The 26,075-nt window shown below is 57.8% G+C and overlaps 1 protein-coding gene and 1 long non-coding RNA gene across 3 annotated transcripts; both read left to right on the forward strand.

The window, feature by feature from the left end:
• Nucleotides 1-1,596: 1,596 nt before the first annotated feature.
• Nucleotides 1,597-20,700, forward strand: OAF (out at first homolog). Of its 2 annotated transcripts, XR_006586041.1 has the most exons (5): nt 1,597-2,346; nt 15,605-15,739; nt 16,608-16,788; nt 18,315-19,160; nt 19,390-20,700. XR_006586041.1 is itself a non-coding variant. In XM_019812919.3 (4 exons), the coding sequence occupies exons 1-4, from the start codon at nt 2,074-2,076 to the stop codon at nt 18,578-18,580; spliced, it is 855 nt and encodes a 284-aa protein (XP_019668478.3). In that variant the 5' UTR covers nt 1,597-2,073; the 3' UTR covers nt 18,581-19,386. The 2 variants fall into 2 exon arrangements, 1 of the variants encoding a protein (XP_019668478.3); XM_019812919.3 differs by lacking the exon at nt 19,390-20,700 and having other exon boundaries at nt 18,315-19,386.
• A 116-nt stretch (nt 20,701-20,816) lies between these two features.
• Nucleotides 20,817-23,317, forward strand: LOC123380366. The gene is made up of 2 exons (XR_006586042.1): nt 20,817-21,706; nt 21,874-23,317. It is a non-coding gene; the product is annotated as an uncharacterized LOC123380366 (long non-coding RNA).
• Nucleotides 23,318-26,075: the final 2,758 nt, after the last annotated feature.

Here is a 26,075-nt window from a genome sequence, read left to right on the forward strand (position 1 = left end):
ATGCGTAGCCTATCAGGCAGGGGGACAGTTTCGAGACCCTGGGCATCTCTCTTCTACCGTCCTGCCAGCTCAGGGTGGGAGGGCCTCAGGAACAGCCTTTGCACTAATCCATCATTCTCTGACAGCCTGCCTTATCTCCCTGATGTGAAGATAAACTCCTCAGGGGCCAGGACAGTTCCCCAGGAAAGATGTTGTTTGTTTTAGATCCCCTATGCTGAGCCCTCTGTTAAGTAACAGCTGTCAGACCCCTTACACCAAGCATCACCTGGGCCTTTGTGAAAAATGCAAATCCTTGGTTCTTTTCTCTAGGGAGTCTGCGTGGCTAGCTTTAGGGACTCGGGTGTTTGTTTTCTTAACAAGCACCCAGATGATTCTTTTGGTAAGGCCAACTTGGAAAACACTGAGCTAGATCATCTCTTGAACCCCTTTCAGTCCTGTAAATGTAGGCAGCAGGGTGTAGTAGGAAGATCCCTGGGTGGGTAGTAAGGAGACAGGTTCCAGGCCCAAACCTGCAGTTCACAGGGTCTGGGGCTGCTGTTGGTGCCCTCACAGTTCTTGGCTGCCTGGGTTCCTGCTGTCATCTCCGGTACTAATAAGAACCCTGTGCTGAGGAGAACCTAGAAGGGAAGGAGGCTTCAGAGGCGAGGGGAGTAGTCACCATCTGTGATCAAGATCTCAAAAGAAACAGGGGGACCTAGGATCCACAGAAGTGGAACGGACCTCAGGGAAAAAACAGGTTCTGAGCACCTCCCCGGGGCTTTCTCTTCCGTGGAATTGGCAGGATATCGCAGGTCTCGGCAACTCCCACTGTACACGGGGGAACGCTCAGGCCCAAAGAATTTTTCAAACGTTCCCAAAGCACACAGCTGATCAGAGGAAGCAGGCATCCGGATCTCCCTGCCCTCACTCAGGTCACTGTTGGGGTGCATGGCAGCGTATATCGTTTTGGGACTTGTGGGAGAACCCCTGTTGGTCGATTGCTGGTGTCCCGCGTCCCTAGTCATTCTCCTGAATTTCCCTGGATTTGCTCAGCCTATGAGAAAGGGGGGGTGGGGGGGGGGGGTCTTGGGAGGTGGGCAGGACCGAGGATAGGCCATGAATGGGGTAAGTGAGGGCGATGGGACTGAAAAGAAAAGCTGTCCCGGGGCTCACAAAATGTGCGCAAGTCGAGGGGACGTATTCAGAGAGGTGGCCTGACTTATCAAGGCACCACACCGGAGGGATGTCAAATGAGGGCGAGAACCTCGGCTCACCTCTCCTGACCCAAGACAGTCGAAAGGCTGAAGGCGAGGTGAGGTCTGATTTTGCAGAACCGTTTTTAGAAATTCGCTGTGTCAGAGAAACTAAAAGACCAAACAAAACCCCTAAAACACCAAGCCCGATTATTTCGTCCACGTGGCACAAGAGCAAGCCAAAGGGGCGGGGGCGGGGGCGGGGGCGGGGGCGGGGGGGAGGTGGACGGGACGGGGAAGAGTCACCCGTCCCGCCCCTGCTGGGAGGAAGGGATTTGCCCGTTGAGCCAACTCCTGACACGGCCGGGTCGCGCGGGGCGCGGCAGGGAGGGAGGGAGATTGAGAAAGCCCTTTTCCCACAAAGCCGCTGCGCCGCGGTCCCCTGTCCCCGCCCCCTGCCCCGGGCCGCCGCCGGAGCGCGGGGAGCCGCCGCGAGCCCTTTAAGGGCCGAGAGGTGCGCGGTCTCTTTAAGGCAGGTCCTGGTGGTTTCTGTTTTCCGAAGGAAGTGACGGGGGGTGGGATTGAATGAAAAGTGCAAAACAGAGTCTCGCCGCGCCGGAGTCGGGGGCCGCGGCAGTCGCGGCGCTGGGCCGGTGGGCGGGCGGGGGGGGGACCCCGGGAGCGCCGCGTCCGCCTCGGAGCCGCCGGGGGGGCGCGCGGCGGAGCGCAGTCCACGTGCGTCCGCGCCACGTCGCGGGCCCCCCGCGCCTGAGCCCCCCGGGGAGCCGCTGCCCCGCGCGCGCCCCGAACTAGCCAGCAACTTCGCGCGAAGTTTGGCAGCGCCCCTCTCGGCTCGCACGCCGCGCGCCGGGCCCGCGGAGGGCGGCGGCGGCCCCCGGGGATGCGCCCGCCCGGCCGCCGCGGGGTCCCCACGGCGCCCCCCGCGCTGCTGCTGCTGCTGCTGCTGCCGCCGCTGCTCGTGCCGCTGCTGGGGGCGCCGCGCGGCGTGGGCGCGGGGCCGGGCGCGCCGGCCGAGCTGCGGGTCCGCGTGCGGTTGCCCGACGGCCAGGTCACCGAGGAGAGCCTGCAGGCGGACAGCGACGCCGACAGCATCAGCCTCGAGCTGCGCAAGCCCGACGGCACCCTCGTCTCCTTCACCGCCGACTTCAAGAAGGTGAGGCACCGTCGCTCGCCTGGAGGGACGCGGGAGCCCGGGCGCCCCGGGGTCCCCGGTCGCACTGAGGCCTGCAGGTGGAAGGCGGGCCAGGAGAGGCGAGAGACTGAGCCGGGGTCGTCGGGGTCCCCGGGGCCCAGATCCGGCCCCTTCATTCTGCTGGAGGAAATCCTCCGCCGGCCCTCCAGCCTTTCACCCCTTTGCTCTGGGTGCCCAGGCCCCTTCTCTCTCCCTGACTCCCAGCCTTCTGCCCACTTCTCTTCCAGCTCTCCCAGAGCCCTCCAGGTGCGGACTCTCCTTCAAAAGAGTTGACTCCCTTCTTGGAGTCATTTCCCTGTGCTCTAGAGGAGAAAGTCCTGGGCTGGCCATCAGAGGTCCTGGGTTCTTGCTGTGTGATCTTGGGCAAGTCCCTTTCCTTCTCTGGGCCTCGTTTTTCACCTCTGCACAGGTCGGTGGGGTGGCTCCAGGCCCCTCAGCTCTGACATCTTGGAGTCTATGAACCAACTCTCGTGTTGCACCGTTCTAGGCCGGAGGCATGGCGGGAGGGAGGCCGGGAGGAAAGAGCTGATTGTCCCTTGTCCCTCTGGGACCCAGGAGAAGCTACCTCTCTGCTCCTGGGTCTGGAAGGCTGGGAAGCTTGCAGAAGGAGAACCTGGGGAGAGGCCCTACGTGAGGTCCCCGCACTCTGGGAGAGTTGCCACTCCTTACCGCGCCTGGCAGGACGGCTGGCCAACCTCCATGTTTTGACCCAGATTTCAGGAAGGGGGAAGAAACCAGCCCCTATTCAGTATGTGTAAGGAACCAGAAGGTGGACGTGGCCCCCAAGGTTGTTGGGGTTGGGGGGAGACTGGAGGAACTGGGGGGTTATCAGTAAATGGGCCCGAAAGGGCAGTGAGTGACTAACGGTGACCCAGCAGCAGGAATTCTGGAAGGAAAGAGGGTGGGTGAGGAGTAGGTACTTGAAAGGAGTCTCCTGATACACACACACGCACGCACGCACGCACACGCACACACCAGCCCCTCTTCTGATAAAAGGAGGCCCTGTCTCTGGGGAAGTGGAGAGGTGAGGCCAGTTAGATAGCTGGGCAGCTGGAGAAGTTCAGGGCTATAGAGCCTCGCCCAAGCCATCTCTCTCTCCTCCCTCTTAGAGAGTGGGAGCTTGAGAGGAAAGGGGCAGAACTTGGGGAGGCAGCTAGGGACCCAGCAAAACTGCCATAGAGAAGCATGGTGAGGGGATCCAGTGGACAGCGGAGATAGGGCTTGACTGCCGACCTCTCCCAAAACTACTGAGTTGTCACTGACATGGGACATAGGTGGACCATGGGGTGTGGGCGGTCATCCCAGCTGGGAAGACTTTGTGGCCCTTCCATACTCAGTAGCCCCAAGCTAGGTTCTCACATTCAGGTAGAGGCAGGTGGGTTTGTGTGTGGAGAGAAGGAAGCTGGCGGGGCCAGAATACCTCCTGCCTCCCCACACCTAAACTCCAGGGGAAATTTTGTCAAATGCTTTCTTTTCCTGGGAAATCCCAGAGTAGCCAGACCCCTCAGGGGGCGGTGGTCTCATCTTCCCCTCTAACCTTCCACTGAAGCCCTTTGCACTTGAGAGTGCCCCTCTGGCCAGGACAAGAGTCTCCTAACCTTCCTGCCCAATGCCGACTGTTTTATGGTAGCTGGAACCCTGGGGAGAGGCTTCCCTATTCCTGGGACCTCTCCAGCAGCTGAGGCTGTGGCTAGGACATCAGTGAGAGACACAACGGGTAGGGCTGAGCTTTTATAGCCTCTGGCTGCAGCATAAACTCTTTTATTACTCTACCCTGTGGGCCAGGAGAGGGGAGTGCCCCAGTGGCAGTGGGGTGCGGAACTCGGGTCTGGAGCTGAGAGTTTAGTGGGGGGCTGACTGCCCAGTTGAAGAAGCCACTTGGAGCTGATGGCAAGGGCCCCATTTTAATCCCTGCAGTGGTTCACACCTCCAGCCAGGTTTGACTCTGGTCCAGAGTCTGCTTTTCAGGTTAGCTTCTGACCCAGAACCCGGCATTTCACACCCGCCCTGGCATCTCCTAATTCACCAGCAAGGACTGGAATTGGGGGGCGGAAGGCGCAGAAAGGGAACCCGCTGTCTAAGGGCTCTCCAGCTCCGGGTTTCTCATTTAGCCCGGGGCGGGGCATCATAGCCTTTCCCCCACCCAAGTCGCTGTCTACATTGGCCAGAGCAGCTTTTCTATGCGGATCCTTCCGCGGCCCTCTCAGTCCTCAAGGCCTTGTGCCCCATAGCCTTTGGCAGATTTACACAAGGTTCTCTGTAGACGTAACAATTTTTCCCGTGGGAAGAAGTCTTGAACGTTGTGTTTCTTTTGTTTTGTGTACCAAACACCCCAGTCCACTTAGGAATGGCAATGTTTGCCATTTTCTCACCTTTAGGAGACAGTCCAGACTGAAATGAGATCGATACGGTTTAACCCTGGGCAGGGGACTAGATCTCTGCAGGCCTTCGTTTCTTCGTCTGTAAAATGGGGGTGATAACGGCACCAATCCCGTGGCTATCCTGAGAAGTAAACAGGTAATCCACGTGAAGTGCCCACTATGCGTCGGCTCCCGTGCTAAGCGCTCAAGAAACGGAAGCCGCTAGCTTTCGTAATCGTTGCCCACATCACAGTGCAGCATGGGCCCTCCGTGCTGAGCCTGGACCCAGAGAGGTTGAATGATGGACCCAGAGTCAGTGCTGAGCCTGGAGGTGCCTTGAGCCCCTCATCATAACCTTCTCCTCGAAGCACGGCGTGTGGGCGCTCTCCAGAGAAACAGAAACAATGGGACGTAGAGTGAGATACACGGAAAGAGATTTGCTACACGAGATTGGCCCTCATGATCATGGAGGCTGAGAAGTCCTACGATCTGCCATTTGCAAAAGCTGGAGGCCCAGGAAAGCTGGCAGTGCGGTTCCAGCCTGAGTCCCAAGGCCTGAGTGCCAGTGTCTAAGGGCAGAAGACGGATGTCCCAGCCCGAGCAGAGAGAGCGCACTCACCCTTCCTCTGCTTTTTGTCCGATCCACAGCCTCCCCGGATTGGTTGGTGCCCACTCACACTGGCAAGAGCCATCTCTGCTACTCCTTCTGCCCATTCAAATGTTCATCTCTTCTGGAAACATCCTCACGGATACACCGGCAGTAATGTTTGACCAGCCCTCTGGGCACCCCTTTCCCCCAGTCACACCGCAGCATTGCCGACCAGCCCCTCCGAGCACGGAGCGGTCATTCTTGGCCCGCCAGAATACCCAGGGCTGCAGGGACTGCCCTTGTGCCGGATGCCCTTGGCCCAGCCTCTCCCCACCCCCAGCCCCCTCTCCCCAGCCCCTCCCACCCTCTCTGTTTGCCTCCACTGAGAGGCAGGCTTCTAGGACTGTCTGGCTCTCCCCACCCTGCCACGCTGGACCCGAAGGCGGCGAGGCAGTAACAGTAATCAGAGTAATCCACTCGCTGTAGGACACAGAGCCCGGAGCCCAGGCAAGGATTGACGATAGACTCCGCAGGTCGCTTGGAGCTATCAAGCGGCCCTCCTCTGTCGCTGCATACCCTGCCCCAAGGCTGCTGACCGTCAGGCAGACTGAGCTCTGGCTTTGAAAAAAGTGCCATGGCTCAGTGGCTCCCAGACTTCATGTCCATTAGAATCACCTGGGTAGCTTTGGAGAATCCCGATGCCTGGGCTGCAGCCCAGAGCAATTAGATCTGATCTCTGAGGGCAACGGTATTTTTAAAGAGGCCCCACGATTTCCAGCAGGCAGAAGGTTCGGGAACCACTGGTATGGCTGTTCCAGGGAAGGGAGGGGACTTGGAGGCGGGGCCCAGGTTGGACTCTTAAATACAGGGAGAGCCCACACTCACTGAGCATTTGGCAGCCCGTCATTCTACCCAGGGGAACCCTAATGTGCTTGAAGCAGCGTATAGGCGTTAGGCCTAATTCTACCTGCCCGAGGCACGCACACCGTCCTTCCTAATACACACCCAGTCGACGGTACTCTCCTTTATAATCCAAATCCCATGGATGCAATTATACTTGTATGTGCGTACTCACCGGGCAATATCTAATACCGGCCACGTCCCCGCCCCCAGGCTCTAACCTGGCTTTTTGTCAGTCAGATGGCTTGGTCCCCCTCCCCCAGGTCGGTGTCCCCGTCCAAATTCTCTTTCCCCTTGGCTCCCTGGTCTGAGTGTCCAAAAGCTGAGGGAAGGGATGAGTCATGTTGCAGGCAGTGTGGTTTGGTGCTGACCGGAAGGGTAGGGTGGGCCTGAAAGATACGAGAAAGTCATGTGCAACTGTTTCAGGGCAGTGGGTGCAATGGGAGGGGGGAGGAAGGAACCACAGCCTCCAGAAGTGTGGCAGGAGGGACCCTGAGGGGCTGTGCCGTGGAACCAAGATAAGGGGAGCCATATGGTGGCATGGGTCAGCTCAAGGTCACTCTGAAGGACCCAAGAAGAGTCCTTGAAACTTGAGCCCCGGCCTGAGCACCGATGGGTGAGTGGGAGTCAGGAAGGAACAGTCCAAAGAGCACCAGAGCCCCCGTCTTAGGGGGCTCCTGCTTGGGGTGAGGGAGCAGCGTGGGAAGCTGCATGCTGTCAGATGTAGTCTGGAAGATGTGGAATGTGCAAATGACCGCGCGCTGCCGGAGGCTGTTTATTATAACAGGATGTCACGTCACACAGATGTCAGGCCGGAGAAGCTTTGAGAGACCAGTCTCCCCCTACCCTTTCTGTGTTAGGCCTCTGAAGGGTAGCAGCTGGGAACACAGGGATGTGATGGACGGGCTGTCTTCTTGGGGAGCGGAGGGCAGCAGAGATGCTTTCGGGAGAGACCCAGGCTTTTCTGGAGTCCAGGGCATTTCCTCATAGGAGTTTATGAGCAGTGACCGGATGGAACAACCTGGCTTGTGGCCGTGGGGCCCCCGGGGCTCACAGCAGTCCCTCTGCCGTGTCTGAGGAATTCGTCCCTGGATCAGGGATCTAGAGCCCTGAGGGAAGGTTGAGATATGCTCCCTGAAGCTTGGCAAGCATCTCCCACCCCTGAATGCCAATGTCCAGGTGGAGTCCTAGCAAAAGATCCTGGGTCAGGCAGTGAAGACTGCCACCTGGAACCAGGGAGGAGTGGCCTGCTAGAAATAAGATGGGGAGAGGCAGGGTAGGGCTGTCTGTTTCACAGGAACGGTGCAGCCTCGTGATGAGAACCGCATGTCCCCGTATCTCACGCGCCAAGTGGTCCCTCAGGTCACACGCTGTTGGGTGCTTTCACGCACAGCCTCCTTTGATCCTCCCTACTGCCTCGTGAGGCAGGGGTTACCCCCATTTTGCAGATGTGCAAACTGAGGCTTCGAGCTGTGAAGTGACTGTGACAAGATCAAGTGGCTAATGACCCGGGGATTAGGACCCAGGGATCTTTCCACTGTATCGCAGTTGACTATGTGCACCATAACATAAGTAGGCTTCTTCCAGAAGGCCGAAGATACCTGAATAGGGGAGGGGAAAGGGAAGAAGGAAGCTGACGGAAAACCTTCATGCAGAGGAACAGATCTACAGAGAAACCCTCCTCTCTATAGACCTGAGCTGGACCCCTACCCTCCTGAGCTCATAACCCCTGGTGGATTTGAGTATTGGCCCTTGGCAGCTTTGTGCCAAGAGGCTCTTCCTCTAGAGAGATGGGAATGCAAGGCGGAGGAGGGGGGGGGGGGGTACAGGGACCGTTTGTAAAAGATCTCACGGAGACCACTGAGCATTCACTGTGTACATCTTTCTGCCCTTCGCCAGTTGTGCGTCCTGATGAGCCACTTGACCTCTCGGAGCCCCAGGCCCAGACACGGCACAGGCATGGCCGAGACACTAGTGTGATGTTCACGGTCCGATGAGAAGTGAATCAGAGGCTGTGGCAAAGCAGAGGCCAGAGTAGGCTCGTGAGAAGTGAGGTAGCGGTGCCAGCCAGGGCCCCGGCAGGTCCCCCCTCCCCGGCTCTCCTTGCTCGCTGGCAAGCCCATTGTTCTGGTGCTTTCTTTCTGCTCTAGGGGCCAGTGCGTCATTAGGCTCTTCCGTCCCTTAGGTTGGCAGGTGTTTAAGCGGCTGCCGCTGTGGATTCCGATAAAGGGCAGGGAGCAAGAGAGGCATTTGGGGCTGGGAATCCGGGTGAGAGAGGAGTATGGAGCCCCATCTTAGGAGCCCTGAGTCAGCGGGACAGTGGGGCACAGTCGATCCACATAAAGCCTCACATTGTTCCCCGGGGCAGTTGGAACAGTAGTGACCTTTGGGATTTGGCTGACAGAGAACTGGGGGCTCGGGGGGCTGGGAGGAGGGCAGAGGGCACTGCGCCTGACTGGTGGTGGTGCTAATGCCCCTTAACAAGAAGCTTTTGTCCCAGGACTGGCCCTGAGGGTATGCAGACATCCCTATAATGGGGGCAGCGTTAAGTCCCTGGGCACCCGCCTGGGAATGTGCCCCGCCTGGCTTTGGGTTGACCCCACCCACCCCTGTTCCTGCTCAAGTAGATAGGGCAGAGGGGCCAAGGTGCTCCCGTGTCTGCCGTAGGCAGTCAGCGTGGGTTAGGAAGGTGCTGGTTCCGGGCTGCCTCTCCTCGCCGCCACGGTCCAACAAAACTGGCCCCTTCTCTAGCCATAAAGCGGCCCCAGCCAGGAGCAGAGGAATAAATATTTAGATTGGCTCAGCCCGGGCCTCAGAATCATGCGCTCTGGTGTGTTGGGAAGGAGACAGAGATGGCCGAGGACACTCCCAGGAGACCGTGCCTGCTGTCCAAGAGCAAGGAGGGGTGGGGGGAGCAGGTGCTTCGCAAGGACCCTGGACAGAAGGGTGGGTGGCTGGGAGGGCACTGAGGGAGAGGGCAGCTCCCCACCCTGGCCCCCTTAGTTTTCGGCTCCCCATGGTGGAGTGCTGGGCTGGCGGGAGGTCTGAGATAGCAGAGGCCCCCTCCTCTCCCCAGGTGGGCTCTCTGGAGAAGGGGGCAGAGTGTGACAGTGGGGTGAGGACATTGTTAGACCGTGGGTGAGGGAGTGCGTGAGGCTGCGTGAGAGACTCTGAGAGACATCACACTGACTCAGAGAAAGGGGTGAGGTGGAGACTCCACAGGCGGGGGGACATGGAGGGAGGCAGTGCTCCTGTGAGCAACCAGCATGTGAGGCAGGGGGATGGGGGGGGTGGCCGTGTGCAGCCGAGCCGATGGGAGCCGGGGAGAGACAGGAGCCACTGCATGTGAAAGAGATTGTTCTAGAAGCAGCAAGTACACGTGAAAGACTCCAGACGCGTGGCCCGTGAACGGGGGGAGGCAGGCGGCCATCCCTGCGTATCACTTAGGATCTGACTTGGCTGAGACAGAAAACCGCAACAGCGGCTGAAGCAAAGAGAAGTTTGTGTCCCTCTCCCCCGTCTTATCTGAGGCTGGGGGTCGGCGGTCCAGGGCGGTGTGACCGCTCCGCTGTCATTGCAGCCGAACTCCTGTGTGCTCTGTCTGCAGCATCGCTCCCCTTCCTTGACATTAAGCTTCCCCTGGGGCCTCTCCCCAGGAAGGCTGCACCTGGGCCTGGCACAGGATGTCTGCCGTTCAAGTGCAGAGGGCTGCCCGCCCCCCGCCGCCCCTGTGCTTCCCGGAGTGGCCCTCCACTGTCTCATAGGTGTTCACCCGGAGCCCCAGCACAGCTGAGCCAGCACAGCCTTCCCTCTGCGAGCTGCAGTGGATCTCAGAAGCACAGCCTGGCGGGGAGTGAGTGTGGAGAAGGAGGAGATCTGGACAAGGGCGGACAGGGGAGCTTGGTGGGGGGCGTGAAGGTCACTGGACCGTGAGTCGGGAGACCTGGGCTTCTGGTCCTGGCTCTGCAGCTGTATGACTTGTGGAGGTCACGTCCTCCGCTGGAACCTCACTGGATCGTGAGCTCAATGATCCCCTAAACCCTCTAAAAGCCACAATAGCAGCTGGAGGGCTACCAGCCTTCTTGTTGGAGGCTAGGGAATTGATGGAGGCCCCGGAGCACGCGTGCACGCGTGCGTTCATTCATTCAGCTGATAAGTGGCGACCCAGCTCTGCGCCAGACCCTGAGGCTACGGCATAAGTAAGGCCTGGTCTCCGCCCTTGAGCCAGGGGCAGGCCATGCAGGGCTTGGATGACTTACTGCCCAGGCAGAAGATGCCACATGAGGACGGGGCCCTTTGTCGATGTAGATCAGGTGCACGCAGGCCCTGCACAACTCAAGTTTCCAGTCCAGCTCGAAACCCGTGGCTTCCGGGGATCTGCTAGATGAAGCCCAGACTCCTTAGCTGGGCTCTCAGACCCGCTGCCCCTCCCCTCTCACCAGCCTCCTCCTTCGACCTCTCTCTCTGCCCTCCCTCACCCTGCCCTGCCCCTGGTGGTTTTCCCAGAATGCTTCCAGGCTCTCGTTTGTGGGCTCCTGCCTTCATTTCTTCGTTGCCAGGCACTTACTGAGCACCTACTGTGTTCTAGGGGGGTGGAGATGGCTGCAAATAAGATACTGCCCCAGGCTCAGGGAGCTGAGTCCGGAAGGTGTGGCAAGACAGGGTTGCAAACACAACAGGACTCGCGCTGTAGAGGTTAGGAGTTGGGGCCGGCTGAGTCTGCTGGAGGGTTGGTGAGGGTAGCATTGGAGGGGACGGGCCAGAGCAGGGGATGCATTGGAACCGAGTCCTGAGACACGGTAGGCACATGAGGACAGGGCATCCCCAGCAGAGGAATCAGCTCATGGAAAGTGACATGGCCTCATCGCTTCTTCTGGGAACTACCAGCTCTTTAGTTGAATGCTCAGGGAGTCCAAGAGGAGCTGTTGGTGAAGTGGATGCCAGCCTCTGGAGGGGTCTTTGAAGGGCGTTAGGCATTAGGCAGATCAAGAACAACATGGAGGGATAGATGGGTGTTAAGAGAGCCTCACATTTCCCTGTCTTCTGTAAACGCCTCTCTCTGCTAGAAAGCCCCCCAACATCCTTTGCTAAGGAGCACTGAAATGTCCCTCACTCCGGGGAAGTCTTCCCTCCTTCCCTCCTCGCCTCCCTGCGCCATCGTTAAGGGGAAAACAAACGCCCCTCCGTCCATCCTTTGCCCCATAGCGCGTATCATAAACCTCACCCCTCGGCCGTTATTGGTGCACTGGCTTTGGTTGCAGGAGGCCAGCCTCTCCATGAGCCCCGTGAAGACAGGGGCCCCTGCCTTGGTTTTGGCCACTTCCCTGTCCAGCCTGGTGCCTGTGAAGGCCTTGCCCCAGGTCATGCTAACCAGTGCTCTCCCACGGATTTGCTGATTACCTGCCACTCCCAGAGGACTCCCCCGACCTCTCTGGGCCTCGGGTGCCTCTTGAGGAGAAAACCCTTTGCTCCTGCGTCTGCAGACCTGGAATAGATCACAGTTGGAGCAAGGCCAGAGATGGCAACAATAATAGAGAGTTCAGCCCACTGTGTTCTGAGACCTTTCGCTCATTTTTCCCTCCCAATAATCCCTGGAGGTGTAGGTATTGTTAGTTTAACTCATTTAACAGATGTGGAAACTAAGGTACAGGGAGGTTAATTTGCCCAAGGCTACACGGCTAGTATGAGCAACGCCAGGATTTGAACGTAGATACTTCTGGCTACAGAGCCTTTGTCCTTAACTACTGTGCCGTCCTACAACCTATCTACTCCTGATGCTTACTTAAAACCACAGGCCAGGGGCGCCTGGGTGGCGCAGTCGGTTAAGCGTCCGACTTCAGCCAGGTCACGATCTCGCGGTCCGGGAGTTCGAGCCCCGCATCAGGCTCTGGGCTGATGGCTCAGAGCCTGGAGCCTGCTTCCGATTCTGTGTCTCCCTCTCTCTCTGCCCCTCCCCCGTTCATGCTCTCTCTCTCTCTGTCCCAAAAATAAATAAAAGTTGAAAAAAAAAATTTAAAAAAAAAAAAAAAAACCACAGGCCAAGGGGGCTGGGGGGGGGGGGGGGGCGGGCACGGCCTGGGTGGCTCAGTCCACTAAGCATCAGACTTCAGCGCAGGTCATGATCTCACAGTTCATGAGTTTGAGCCCCACCTCGGGCTCTGTGCTGTCAGCACGGAGCCTTCTTCAGATCCTCTGCCCCCGCTCTCTCTCTGCCCCTTCCCCACTCGTGCTCTCTAAATTAAACAAACAAAGCCATAGGCAAAGGACTTCAGCAGACTGTCTCCACAGCCCACCCACCACACCGGCTGCACGGCTCAGGTCTCTGCCCCACTACCGACCTGCTCCCGCATCGGCCTGCTGGCCGGCTCCCGTAGGGCTGGAGGGTCCTGGGAGCCCTATAGAAACTTCCTTGGCCTGGGCCTAGCATCCGGCCAGATGTTTGCTAAAGCAGGGGGACTTCTTCCCCTGCCCTTTCCTCTGTGCTGGAGGGAAAGGGGACCCCGGGACCTTAGCGGTGAGTCTGAGGTGTAGAAGGTGGGTGGGAGGGACACTGGTCTACGGAGGTTCTGGGCAGGGCAGGCTGGCGGGCTAGGAGGGTGGTCCTGCCTCACGTCACCCTCATATCTGTCTGTGTCAGACGCTGCTTTTTGGTAGTCACGCTGAACCGTGAGTGGGAGCTGCCATACTCCCAGGGCAGGTCTTGCGCAGGACCTCCAGGCATGGCTGGGCCAGGGAACCGAGTTCTAATCCTGGCTCTGCCACTTGCCAGCTGTGTGGCCAAGGGCGGACCACACTGCCTGGACCTGAGCTTTGGTTTCTCGAGCTGGGCGTCAAGGACACCTGGGAGGCACCGGTGCATTGTGGTTGAGAGAACACTGGCTTTGGAGTCAGACCGCCGGGGGTTAGAACTCTGGCCACGTTTCCTCCTGTCCCATGACCTTGAGCAAGTAACCCGTTCCAAACTCAGTAATAATCATCCTCCCTACCTCCTGTTGTTGTGAGGATTTTAGACAGGACGATACATCCTCATAAGAACAGTGACTTATCCCTTCCAGTTATAAGCTTCAATAAATCTTTGCCCTCCACGAGTAAATCTTCTCTCTCAATGAGAAATCCTCGTTCCCTCTCTTCACCCCCAGTCAGATTCCCAATTTAGTGCCCCCATTTGCTGCCGTCACCAACATTGTTGTTTACTATAGAGGCAGGGGAGAAAAAAAAAAAAAACAACTCAAAGCAGGTTTGTTTGTTTTGTTTTGTTTTTAACCCTCCTGTCTGGTCTAAGAGTTCAAATGCTTTCTCTGAACGGTGGGCAGGTGATATCCCCAAGCAAAGGGACCACTCTGCGGCTGCCAGACCGCAGGCATTTGGCTGGGGTCTTGGAGAAGATGCTCTGAATATTCCAGATAAGGTTCTTTTAAAGAGTCATTGCTGAAAATAATGTTGGATCCTGCCTCGGGGTCCTGCCGGGGACACTCGGCTGCCCGGAGCCCTAGGAGGGGAAGTTTCGTATCAGGTCTCACCTGGCAGGAAGTGAGCCCCCAGTGGAAAATACACGAGCGTACCGGCCTCCGGTCTCCCCTCCGCCAACCTGAGCAAACGGAAGGAAGATCGGATGGCCCAGCCTGGCAGGACAAGGAGATTCCAGCCTCAGGGCCCAAGAACGGATTTCCTGTTGAGAGGAAGCTGGGTTAACCCAAGCTCTGATTCACCTTCCTTGAGATCTGGCATCGGAAAGAGCCCCGTGGAACCTCTGTCGCCAGCTGAGCCTCAGTCTCTCCTTCTGCAATATTGGTGGAAAATCTCCCCGCACGTGTCCACACCTCCCTGTGCTGGAGATCATTTGTAGGAGAGGAAAGTAAGAGACCCATCCCTGTAGTCAAGGGACCTCACAAGTGCACGGGGGTTATGGGATGGCAGCACACAGGCCACCTGTAACATTTGCTGATCACTGCCAGGACGAGACTCGAGATTCGCGACAGCTAGCACCTACTGAGTGCTTACTGTGGGCGGGCGTTCTCGGGTGGCCTCCACACTGTTTTCACACAAGCCTACCAGGGAAATGCCTTATCGTCCCCATCTTGCCAGTGAGGCTTACAGAGGCTGGAAGATATGCCTGGGCGCTGGCTAATACAAGACAGAGTTGGGGTACGACCTCCCCTCACTGCCTGTACAGGAGCCCAAGGGGAACCTTGGCCCCTGTCTCAGAGCACTTATACTCTAGGGGGCGTACCATACCCCCTGAGTCACCGCGGGCTCTCTCAGTGGGCGAGGCCAGGGCACGTACGTCGAAAGACGAATAACTACACAGGCCCGTATATGCTCAGTGCCAGTGCAGGGTCATTGGGGTTCTAGAGGAGAATGGTCCTTGTGGCCAGGGTACCTCCCTGGCAGGGAGCATCATGACAGATCCAGACCACTTCTGAGTGGGGCCTGCTAATTTCGCACTGGGAGCAGTTAGCCAAGGCACGGAGCTGAGTGAGAGCAGGGGGACACCTTGGGTGCAGCTGGGTCAGAGCACAGGGTTCCAGCAGCCAGATTGGCAGGGGAACCCCATCCTGCCCTGTGGCCCCTCTCCCTCCTCCCTCTGCTCCCCTCCAGCCTCCCCCACGCACGCAATGAGTGAGTAACAGGAAGGAGCCATTGGCCTGCTGGTAAAGCCATTAGTAACCCCGAGGGGAAAGGGGAAGTGGAGGGGGGAAGGGAAAGGTGAGCCATCCCAGCTCCCCCAGGCCGGAAGTTGGCAACAGCTGCAGCCAGCTTGGGCTGCGTCTGCCCTTAACCCCGTCCCATGCCCACTACCTCAATCTGAGATGGGATGGCCAGGGGCCTGGCCGATGAGAAGCACTGGGGGGCATTTTGAGGAGCACCAGTTTCTAGGCACCGCCCCCCTCCCCCCACCCAACCTACTGACCAAGAATATGAGAAAGACTCTGGGATCTGTACTTGTAAAAAGTTCAACCCCTCCCCTATTATAGCCTGGTCAGGTAGTTCTAGAGGCCGTGACCCGCCCTGATCAGGGTGACGCGGGTGCCACGGAGGGGCGGCATCAGCCTTGAAAGAGCCAGGCACCAAAAACAGGGTGCTGTTTCTTTCAAGGTGAAGTTCTGTACTTTTTAAACAGTTCTGGTTTGAAAAGACTTTTTAGTGGTTCACCATGTGAATTTTCCAGGGGGCTCTGGAACATCTGGGGTGTGCTCCTTCGAATCACGGGTTTAAATGGGAAAGATAAAAATTCCTAGACCAGCAGGAGGGAAATGTCCGTCGCGGGGCAGTGTCCAGGCACGTGTCCTGTCCAAGGCCTGGGCTGAGCGCTGGGTGGGAGGCCCCGCCCACTCCAGCTGGTCCCCATGCTCCTGCCCTTCCCCGTTAGGACGTGAAGATCTTCCGAGCCCTGATCCTGGGGGAGCTGGAGAAGGGGCAGAGTCAGTTCCAGGCACTCTGCTTTGTCACCCGGCTGCACCACAATGAGATCATCCCCAGCGAGGCCATGGCCAAGCTTCGACAGGTGAGTGCTCACTTCGAGCCTTCCCTGGCCCAGCTCCTGCCCCAGAGCCGCCAGCCCCGAGCCTGAACCGCACCCCGACCTCACTCTCCCACCCAGCCCCTGACCCACCCTCACCCCTGGCGCCCCACTCTCACCCCGTAGTCCTGAACCCCTGATATCGCCCCAGGCCAGACCTAACCCCATCACCCTAGATCGCTAATCTGCACTGACCCCTCCAGCCTCAGATTTCAGCTCCTCCCCCTTTATGGTGGAGATCCTGGGCTTGGACTCCGAGGTCAGATATGCCTTCAGACCCAGCGCCACCCCCTGTATCCCGGGGACGTTGCACACGTTGCCTTCCAAGCCTCTACTTTCCTATGGAGAAATGAGTTATACTGAGAGTTAAATGAGAGCATGCATGGAAAGTGTTCAGCGCCGTGTTCAGAACCCTTCAGCCCGTTGACCTGCTCCCTGTCCCTTCCTGGCCCCTGGGCCTCTCCCCCAGCCTCATCTGTGTTCCCTAAACGAGGTCCTCCCCTCCCTTCCCGGTCCCAGACTCTGTTCTCTGCCTGTTGGAAGGTGTGGGACCCCGGGGCATCTGTCCTGGGCCAGCTCGCCCGGCTGCCACCTCCAATAACCAGCCCTGATGACTGTCAGAATGCTCCGTCAGCCCCAGACGCCGGCCAGTGGCCAGCTGCAGAGGCTCGGCTGAGCCCTGGGGATTGGTGTCTCCGGAAGCTGGAGGAGAGGCCGGGTGCCCCTAGACTGCCAGCCTGCCCCAAGGTTCTGAAGGCAACCAGCCTCGGCGTGTCTGACTCTCAGCGATTAGGCAAAGCAGGGCAGGGAGCATTCGGAGGCCGGGTGGGAGTGGCTGTTCCTCTCCACACAGAAGAACCCACGGGCAGTGCGGCAGGCTGAGGAGGTGCGGGGCCTAGAGCACCTGCACATGGACATCGCCGTCAACTTCAGCCAGGGGGGCCTGCTGAGCCCCCATCTCCGCAACGTGTGTGCCGAGGCCGTGGATACCATCTACACCCGCCGGGAGGACGTCCGCTTCTGGCTGGAGCAAGGTCAGCTTGGGATCGCATCACCCAGGCGACAGCGTGGTAACGAGATGCGGGAGTTCAGAGGAGGGACCCCGAAACCGGGCTGGGGTCGGTCAGGGCAGACCTCCTGGAGGAGGTGGTGCCCGTGTAGCTCTTCGGGGAGAGGAGTCAGCCAGATGAAAGCGACCGTTTCCAGGTAGGGACCCACAGACCTGTGACTTCCCAGGTCGTGCGGAGGGAGATACCCAGGCAGCACCCACCTCATTCCTTCCATTAGTGAGAACACAGGACCTCTGTCGGGGGAGGGGGCACAGGTATCAGGGTCGGCACCCACTCCTCCCTGCCCACCCCTGCTGCCCCCCTCTCTCCTTTCCTTCATGCCTTCCCTGGTGCCAGCATCTCTCTCCCGTCTCTGGTGTGGTCCCTGCCTTTTGGCCTGTGTGGCTTTACTGCTGCCCCATTTCCTGATTCCGTTCCCAGGACTGTCCTCAGGTCCTCTGTGTAGAGGGGACAGGGAGATGCCAGGCCCCTGGTCCTCTGCCCAGCCAGCTGAGCAGTAGAGAAGTGCCTGCCCTTCCCAGGGCACCGCTGGATTTAGAAATGGCCAACAGGGGGAGCTGGGTGGCTCAGTCGGTTGAGCGGCTGACTTCGGCTCAGGTTACGATTTCACAGTTGGTGAGTTCGAGCCCCACGACAGGCTCTGCGCTGACATCCTGGAGCCTGCTTGGGATTCTCTCTCCCTCTCTGCCCCTCTCCCACTCCCATTCGCTCTCTTGTGCTCTCTCTCTCAAAATAAATAAACATTAAAAAAAAAGAAATAGCCAAGAGCTGTACTCATGCCCTCCACACACACCCCTCCCAGTAAGCTGCACTCCAAACTGAGGTTCAAGCTCAGTACTGTCCCCCCGAGAGGCTGGTCCGTCCCATGGCCACTGAGCCAAGCCAGGGGCCAGGTCACTGCTGTCTCCCCCAGCACCCCTGTGTGTACCCTGGCCACCCTGACTTCCCAGCATGTTTGTGCTGGTCCTTCCCTACCTGGCCCTCCTCAGATACCACCTCCTTTAAGAAGCTCTCCTCGATTTTCTATTCATTCTCCCCACATCTCTATTCCGTCACATCCTACTATAGTGGTATTTTATTTTTAATTCTTTTTAACACTTATTTGTTTTTGAGAGAGACAGACATGAGCAGGGGAGGGGCAGAGAGAGAGGGAGACACAGGATCCAAATCTGAGCTGTCAGCACAGAGCCCGAAGGAGGGCTAGAACCCACGAACCATGAGATTATGACCTGAGCCGAAGTCGGACGCTCAACTGACTGAGCCACCTAGGTGGTGGAAGGCCTTGAAGTCAGAAAGACCTGGGCTCTCTTCCCACTCCTTACTGTGTGACCGCAGTGAGATCACGAAACCTCTCTGGGCCGGGTTTCTGCTCTATAAAAACAAGAACGGAAATGCTCAGCTCGCAGGGCTGATGGGATGCCCCAAGAGGCCATGCGGGGCGGGCTCCTCCCTCCCTTGCCCCTCTGCTGATGCCTGCCTCTCTCCCGCAGGTGTGGACAGCTCCGTGTTTGAGGCTCTGCCGGAGGCCTCGGAGCAGGTGCACCTGTCCCGCTGCGGGCAGGTGGGGGATGGCGGGAAGCCCTGTGTCTGCCGCTACGGCCTGAGCCTGGCCTGGTACCCCTGCATGCTCAAGTACTGCCACAGCCGTGACCGGCCGACCCCCTACAAGTGCGGCATCCGCAGCTGCCAGAAAAGCTACAGCTTCGACTTCTATGTGCCCCAGCGGCAGCTGTGTCTCTGGGATGAGGACCCCTAGCTGGGCTGCGGTGAAAGGGGGCCGTCTCTGAGTTCGCTGCTCTGGGTCCACCGCCCTTCCCCCAGCCACTGGAGGGGGTGGCCGCCCCCCACTGAGGCCGTAGCTCCCTTCTCTTCCCTTGATCCCGGAGCCTCTGGCCCCATCACTCAAGACTGTGAAAAGGGGTGTGGCATGGCAGGGGTTAACTCATGAAGGCAGCCCCCACTCCCACCCTGTGCCTCCCTTGGGGACAGAGAGAAGGGGGTTCTCCAGATGTGTCCCCCTCCCCTTCATCTCCCCTGAAGTGTTCTCTTTCAAGCAAACAAAATGTGATGGCCCGTGATTCTGTTGAACTCTTTGAAGGTTTAGACCCTAAAAGGTGTCTGTGCCTGTTACACCGACCTCCCCCCCGGCCCCCCCCCCCACACACACACGCACCCCCACTCCCCCATCTGGAAGGAGCTGGCCCCTCTGCACCATCAAATGCCCAACGAGGAGGGGACCACGTCCCAGCGAGGGGGCCGTCGGGGCCCATTGCCATAGCCCCTCCACCAGATCACAGTGCATTCTGCTGATTGCTGTCGTCCCGACACGGGGGCAGGTGAGGGCCTCCCAGCCCGGACGCAAACCACATGTGCCTTTCCCCAGACCCAGACTCTGTTGGGAGAGCAGGTCCCAGCTTCCCTCCTCGAGACAGAAATATTTTTTGTAAAGTTCTGGGGCGGGGTGGGGGGGAGCACCAAGTATGAGGAAAACTTGAATTCCAGATTTTTAATGCAAAGTATTTATCATTTGTACCAGAAATAAAAGTTTAAATTTTTATTTGACAGCTCGTCTCAGAGTTCTGAAAGAACTCTTGGCCAATGCTGCCACCTGGTGGCAGGAGGGGCGTTCGCTCTGCCGGGGACCAGTCTCGACACATCGCTAAGGCACCTGCTGTGTGCTCATTCGCTGCGCAGCAGGGAGTGGATGGACCCGGGACGTATTAGGGAAGGATAAGACAAAACTTCTGCACTTAAGAAGAAGAGACATAGATGAGCAAGTCAGACGGTAATAGTATAAATAGATTAAGGCAAGCAATAAGGCAAAAACTCCGGAACCAAACTGCCAGGGTCCAAATCCTGGCGTGGCTTATTTCCTGTGCAATCTTGGGTCAAGTCACTTTACCTTCCTGTGCCTCAGCGCTCTCCGCTATAAAATGGGCTTAACGGTGAGACTTACATGGGTGTTCATACATCTGAAGTGCCCAGCACAATAGTGTTCATTTTATTCGCTATTATTAATATCGTTACTGTTAGTGAGAAGAGCAGGTATTTCCTCACCTGTGCACCTGAGACGGCTAAGCCAGACATCCTGAAGGTCTCTGTGCTTCCAAAGTACCTTCCAGTTTGAAGAGACTGTAATAGGAAGTGCCGAGCCGGGTGTTGGAGAACTTTCGGGAAGGAGGGATGGCGCAGGTTGAATTTATCGAGGGAGGTCTCCTGGACCAGATGGGATACGGCTTGAAGCTGGAGGATGGTAGGCATTTGGCAAGGTGGAGGAGACTGAGCACAGGGCAGAGACAGGAGTGCTCCAGGGGTCCCACAGGGGACCGGAATCCTTAGGAAGGAGGAGACGGGAGAGTCAAGTCCTTCCTTGTCCACCTTGGAAAGGGAAACAGGCTTTCAGGATGTCCCCGTCCCCTTGAAGTCTCCCCAGAACAGGCTGCTGCCACCCCTTGAAGCTGTATAGACCAGAGGGTTGTGGTGGGAGCCAGGCTTGCTCGGCCAGGGTCAAGTCAGAGATAGGTGGTGAGACCTCCTTTTCAGGTAGGCATGCCTCTTTCTGAACCTGTTTTCGAGGACCAGCTTTAGCTGTCCTTTGGTGGTGGGGGGAGGGGGGTGGCGGTTAGGGAGGGAGGTGTTCCTCCCCAGGCCCTTTCCTCCTTCCCCTGCTGCCCAATCCCAGCCCTCAGTCCTGAGCCCCAATCCCAGCTCTGGGTGGGGGAGGGGATTACTTGGAGAAGGCACCTCCCACTTCCCCACCCTGTCTGTGTGCCTTTTTTTACTGGAGGTGGGGTCCCAGGTCATATATGCCTTTTCACTCACAAGTGGCCAAAAGAATGCTGTTTTTTTTAAAGAGTGCTTTTTTTTTAAATGTAAGTTTGTTTTTAATGTTTATTTTTTCTGAGAGAGAGCGCGAGCGAGCAGGGGAGGGGCAGAGGGAGGGAAACACAGAAGAGCGAGCAGGGGAGGGGCAGAGGGAGGGAGACACAGAATCCGAAGCAGGCTCCAGGCTCTGAACTGTCAGCACAGAGCCCGACGCGGGGCTCGAACTCACGAACCGCGAGATCATGACCTGAGCCGAAGTCGGGCGCTTAACTGAGCCACCCAGACGCCCCTAAAGGGTGCTTTTCTGATCTTCCTTGGGAGTGACTCACACCTCCAAGCCTGCCTGTCCCAAGCAATGAGGGGGCGTCTGCACACTCATTACACTCCATTCTGCCTGGGGCCCCTTCTTTGGTCTTGGGGCATGGGGATGAAAATTAAGATTCCCTGAGACTTTGGGCTGACCCCACACTCAGGCCAAGTCCATGCTACCCCTCATTCCAAACGATCCTCCCAGCCTCCCAGCCCAGCTCTGTCAGGTGCATCCACTGCCTGCCACCTGTGCGGCATCAGAATCCCTTGGGAGCTCAGCCCATTACCAGGGTCAGCTATTTGAGAAGCACGCGGATCAGGCCTTATTTTCCTCAGGAGGCCTTTGTGCACGTGTAAAAACGTAACACACCTACGAGTACTCCTTTCTCTGGCCCGTTAGAGTTTACAAAGTGACTTCATATAAATGAGCTCACTGGTTCCTTGTAGCAGTTCTGTGACACTTTGTGGACGCGGCTCACCAATACAATTATGTGACTTGACCAGGTCAGACAGCCAGTTGGGCCTCCTTGCCCCAGGCATACCTACTAACCTAAATGGGTTATTAGATTGGCCAGCTGGAACCTCGGGGCAGCGGGGAGGGGAGAGGCACGAGGTACTCAGCACCCACTGGGGCCAGTCCTGCAACAGCAATCAACGAATACATGGGGAGGGAGAGGGGGGCTGCCCACAGGTCCCCTACAACTAGAGCTGGCGGGAACAGGCCTCCTGATGGGTCCCTTTTGTCAAGGTAAGCAAGGCCCTGGGTGGGAGGCCAGGAGCCTAGGCCTTGGTGGAGCCTCTTCAAGCCAGAGAAGATGAACACTGTGTCAGGTTCCCCCTGGCAGGGTGACCCCAGCCTGGACTGGGTCTTGCTGGGGTTTTCTGTGGGTTTACTTCGGGTTCCTCTCCCTGCAGTCTTAGTCAAGGGAAGTCTTGTCTTCGCCGAACCTTAGATGTGGTGGGTGGAGCCACGGAGAAGTCTGGCAAAAAGCGGGGGCCAGGACCTCTCCCGAGAAGCAAAGGTTGAGGGTGACCACGCCTACCTGGGAGGAAGGTGGGTACCGGCCTAGTCCCAGCTCTGTGCATTCTGGGGCGGGTCACCCCCATTGCAAGCCCCCAGCTCCTCATCTGCTAGGAGGTGGCCCTTTCCAAGGGCTTCCTGACCCGGCAATCAGTGGGTAACTGCCGGCTGGCGTTCTCCCTCGGATCGTTAGGTGTTGGGCGACTGGTAGACAATTGAATTGTCCACGACTTGCTCTTACAAGCCATGCTGTAGAGAAATGGTAACAATGGAGCACCACAAAGCCCAGGGTTTGGTCGAGGCTGCCAGATGGCCCTCCAGATGCAGTTGTCCAAATTTGCACCCTCACCAGCAGGTGTATGAAAGGCCCTTTTCCCCACATTCCTGCTGCATCGGGCGGGGTTCTTCAGAGAAGGAGAGCCAATAGGATACAGAGAGAGAAAGAGAGCGATTTCTAGTAAGGAATGAGCTCATGTGATTGTGGGGTCTGGCAAAATCCAAAATGCTGGCGGCCGGCAGCTTAGGCAAAAGATGATGTTGCAGTCTCGAGTCTGAAATCTGTATGGCGAGTCACCTGTCCGGAAATTCAGACGGGATTTCTGTTACAGTCTTGAAGCAGAATTGCTTCTTCTGGAAACCTCAGTGTTTGCTCTTAAGACCTGCACCTGATTGGATGAGGCCCACCCACATTATCAAGGGTAATCGCTAAAGCCAGTTGATTGTAGAGGTTAATCACATCTACAATAATACCATCACAGCAGCATCTGGCCTAGTGTTAGACCAGGCACCGTAACACCTAGCCGACCTGACACATAAAATTAACCATCGCACCTGCTGTCGCTGGATATCATGGTATGGTGTTTGCCATTTTGACCTTGAGAAACAGTAAAGCATTCTAGGGATTACTCTCAGACATCAACTGTTGACTGTAGCCAAGTGATGGCTGGTTGTTCCTGTTTCCCTCCCCTGCCCCCACCCCATTTCCTCTCTACCCTCCTCTGCCCTGCTCTGTGCCCCAGGATACCCAACCTGTGGATCGGCCTCGCCTGGGTTCCTTCACCTCTGGCTCAGGCCAGTGAGGAGCACCAGAGATCAGAGGGCAGGATGAGAGAGAATTCCAGGCATCTATCCCCACCCCTTGCTGCTTGCAGACCACACCTCTGCATTGGCTTCCTTTCTCCAAGCACCAGACCTCCTCGGGCCCCTAGACCACTATTTCCTCTTCCTGCCACTTCTGCCCTAGCCTCTCGGTGTCACTGGCCCTCTGGTTCCCTTAATCCCGCTCCCACCTCTGTAAATAAGCCATACTTTCATTAAAGGCACTCCGTGTTGAGTCGATTCTGTTTTCCCGCCCCTGCTGGGACCCCAGAGGAATGGAGAGTGGGAAGGAAGAAGGCAAAAGTGGGCTGGAAAACACAGGCTCGCACGACAGGGACTCCGTGCCCACCTTCTCCTTGGAGAAGATCCCGACCTCCCAAGGGGGCTTCAAGTCCAGCGAGGGAAAGAAGGCGGGTCACAAGCTACCTCGGTGTGGTATCCACATCCCCTGTGGTGGCCATCTCACCGCCTGGGCCCGGGTTCCGGCTGTGTGTCCTGCTGAGGCAGCGTCCTGACTCTTCAGCAGTGACAGGCAGGATGAAGTGACACTAGCTCATGGCACCCCCCTCCCCTACACCAGGGGAAGCAGAAACAGAAGCCACGTGTCTACCCGGCCCACACGCCCACATGCCTCTCCGGATCCCCTCCTGCCTTGATGGTGGGGGAGGTGCCCCCGCCCGACCAACCCCAGGGCTCTGAATCCCAGCCCTTCCCCCTTCTCTTAGGAGACTATCCCCTCGCTCTCTTCAGCTTCTCTCTCCTGCCTTCTTCCCATCAGCCCTGAGAGTATTTTTTTTTAATTTTTTTAATGTTTATTTTTGAGAGTGAGCAAGCACGAGCAGGAGAGGGACGGGGGTCGGGGGGGGGGGGGCGGTGGGGACAGAGGATCCAAAGCGGGCTCTGTGCTGACAGCAGTGAGCCCGATGTGGGACTCAAACCCATGACCTGCAAGATCATGACCGGAGCAGGTGTCCAACGGTCAACCAACTGAGCCACCCAGGTGCCCCCCTCCCTTGTGTTTCTCTACCTCTTGTGCTCTGTGATCTGGCCAGCCTACCCTGCTTGAGGGACTCCAACGTCCCATGCACCCTCCTGGGGACTCCAACGTCCCATGCACCCTCCTGGGGAATGCTACTGTTTCCTCTCCGTGTACTGCTTCCTCCTGTTCCCACTTCCTTCCTCTTTGCTGAAGGTCCCAGCTCCGATCTCTGTTCCTCCAAGAAGCTTTTCTTGGTGCCCAGCCCCCAGAGTCCGGTAGGTCACGCCCTGCAGCAGACCCCCGTCGCACCCTCCATTTTTCTGTGGGAGCATGTGCCCCGGTAGGAGGGACTTGCCTGTTCCTGCTCCACACGCATCACCAGGCTGAGCTTCCTGAGGACGGGGACAGTGTCTGGTCTCCATTACATTTCCAGCTCCTAGCTTAACCCACAGCTCCAGTGTGTACTCAATACGTACTCTGAACGGATGAATGGGCGAATGGCCACTGACCTTCTATGCGTTGGGGCTTAGGATTACACATAGCTCAGCAGCTCCAGAGGGCAGTATGGGAGGTAGGACATTTTAGCCAGCAGAGCTGCCCAGAAACAGGACGGCCACTCGACAAGACCAGGGACTCCCGTCACTAAAACTGATTGGGCTAAGGCCGGCTGACTCCAACTGGGGTTCCACGGGAAAGTCCGGCCTTTGGTGGCGAGCACGGACCAAAGCCCCAACATCACGCTGAAACCAAATTCAGTATCTCCACCTTGTCTGGAATGGGGGCAATTCACCTGAAATTGCCCCATCCACGGATGGGCACTCTCCTCTGGACCGCGGGGAGATCTCTCCAGTCTTGGTGGTAGCGGGGCTCAGGTTAAAGTCACACGCACCCCCCCCCATCACCACAAGAGGGCGCGCTGGCCTTAGACTTGCCCTGAGCGCGCAGGTGGACCCGGAGGCTTACCTGCTCTGAGTCAGGAAAGAACTGAGGCAGGAAAGGACTGAGGCAGGGTTCTTTTGAAGGTGTGATCAGAGTGGCCAGACCCAGGCCCAGTGTGGTCCCCAAGATCGAAAAGAAGGCCGAGTTTTGTTTTCAAACCAAATCCATGTTATAATTGTCTGTTTTTCAGAACCTTCAAGTGCAACGTGGGCCCTGGGCTTGTGTGTGCTCCCTCTAGAGGTGAGCCAAGGCTGGGTACAGGGTGAAGCGGGTGTCCAGGGCTGGCGAATCTGCATTAGGAATATCAGAGGCAGGGAACAGGTCGGTGTCCTGACTCCCGTGTCCTCTCTGGCCCACTCTGCTTTATCCCGGTTCCCAGAGCACCTCTTTCACTCTGTCGCCTTACCCCCTCCACCCCCATTCTTGGCAACGGTGCCATCAGGTTGCCTCGGAGGTGTGATTTTCAAAGAGGCCTGCAAGTTCTTCCTGGCCTCTCCGCTCTTTCCATCTGCTCTTGGGGGAAGCCTGAACTTGGATCCATTCCCTGTGGTTGCCCCAAGGCAGGGAGCTGACCCCCACCCTGCACCCCCACGCTCTGGGCCCTACAGCCCATCTGGCAGACAGAAGGAGCTAGAAGGGACTTGTTGTTTGGTGGCCTTCCAGGACGCCTCGCTCTCCACCCTTCTCCCAGCCCTGACAACTCAATCCAGCTGACATGACAGGAAATGAGAGGGAGCAACAGGGCCCACAGCCAAAAAAAGGCCACTTCTCTTGGCTGAGGTGGAGCACAGGGGCGGGGGGCCCACCTCCCTCCCCCAGGCACCTTCTCTACACGGGTGACGGCACCTCCAGCAATGGGTCTGAAAGGGGAGGCTGGACTCCCCTTTCTGTCCTTGAAGCACAAGAGGCTGAGGGCATGCTCCAGTAGAAATGGGGCCTAGGGAGCTGGTGTGACTTCCCAGAGGTGCAGCCGAGGGGATCAGATGTCACCTCGGGAAGACCAGGAGGATCTGGGGTGGGGTCAGAGTTGATCAGAGTTTGGGAACTACAGTATGCTGGACTCAGGTTTTGGCCTGTCGC

Source organism: Felis catus, chromosome D1, assembly GCF_018350175.1.
Source record: "Felis catus isolate Fca126 chromosome D1, F.catus_Fca126_mat1.0, whole genome shotgun sequence".
NCBI classification, from domain to species: Eukaryota; Metazoa; Chordata; class Mammalia; order Carnivora; family Felidae; genus Felis; species Felis catus.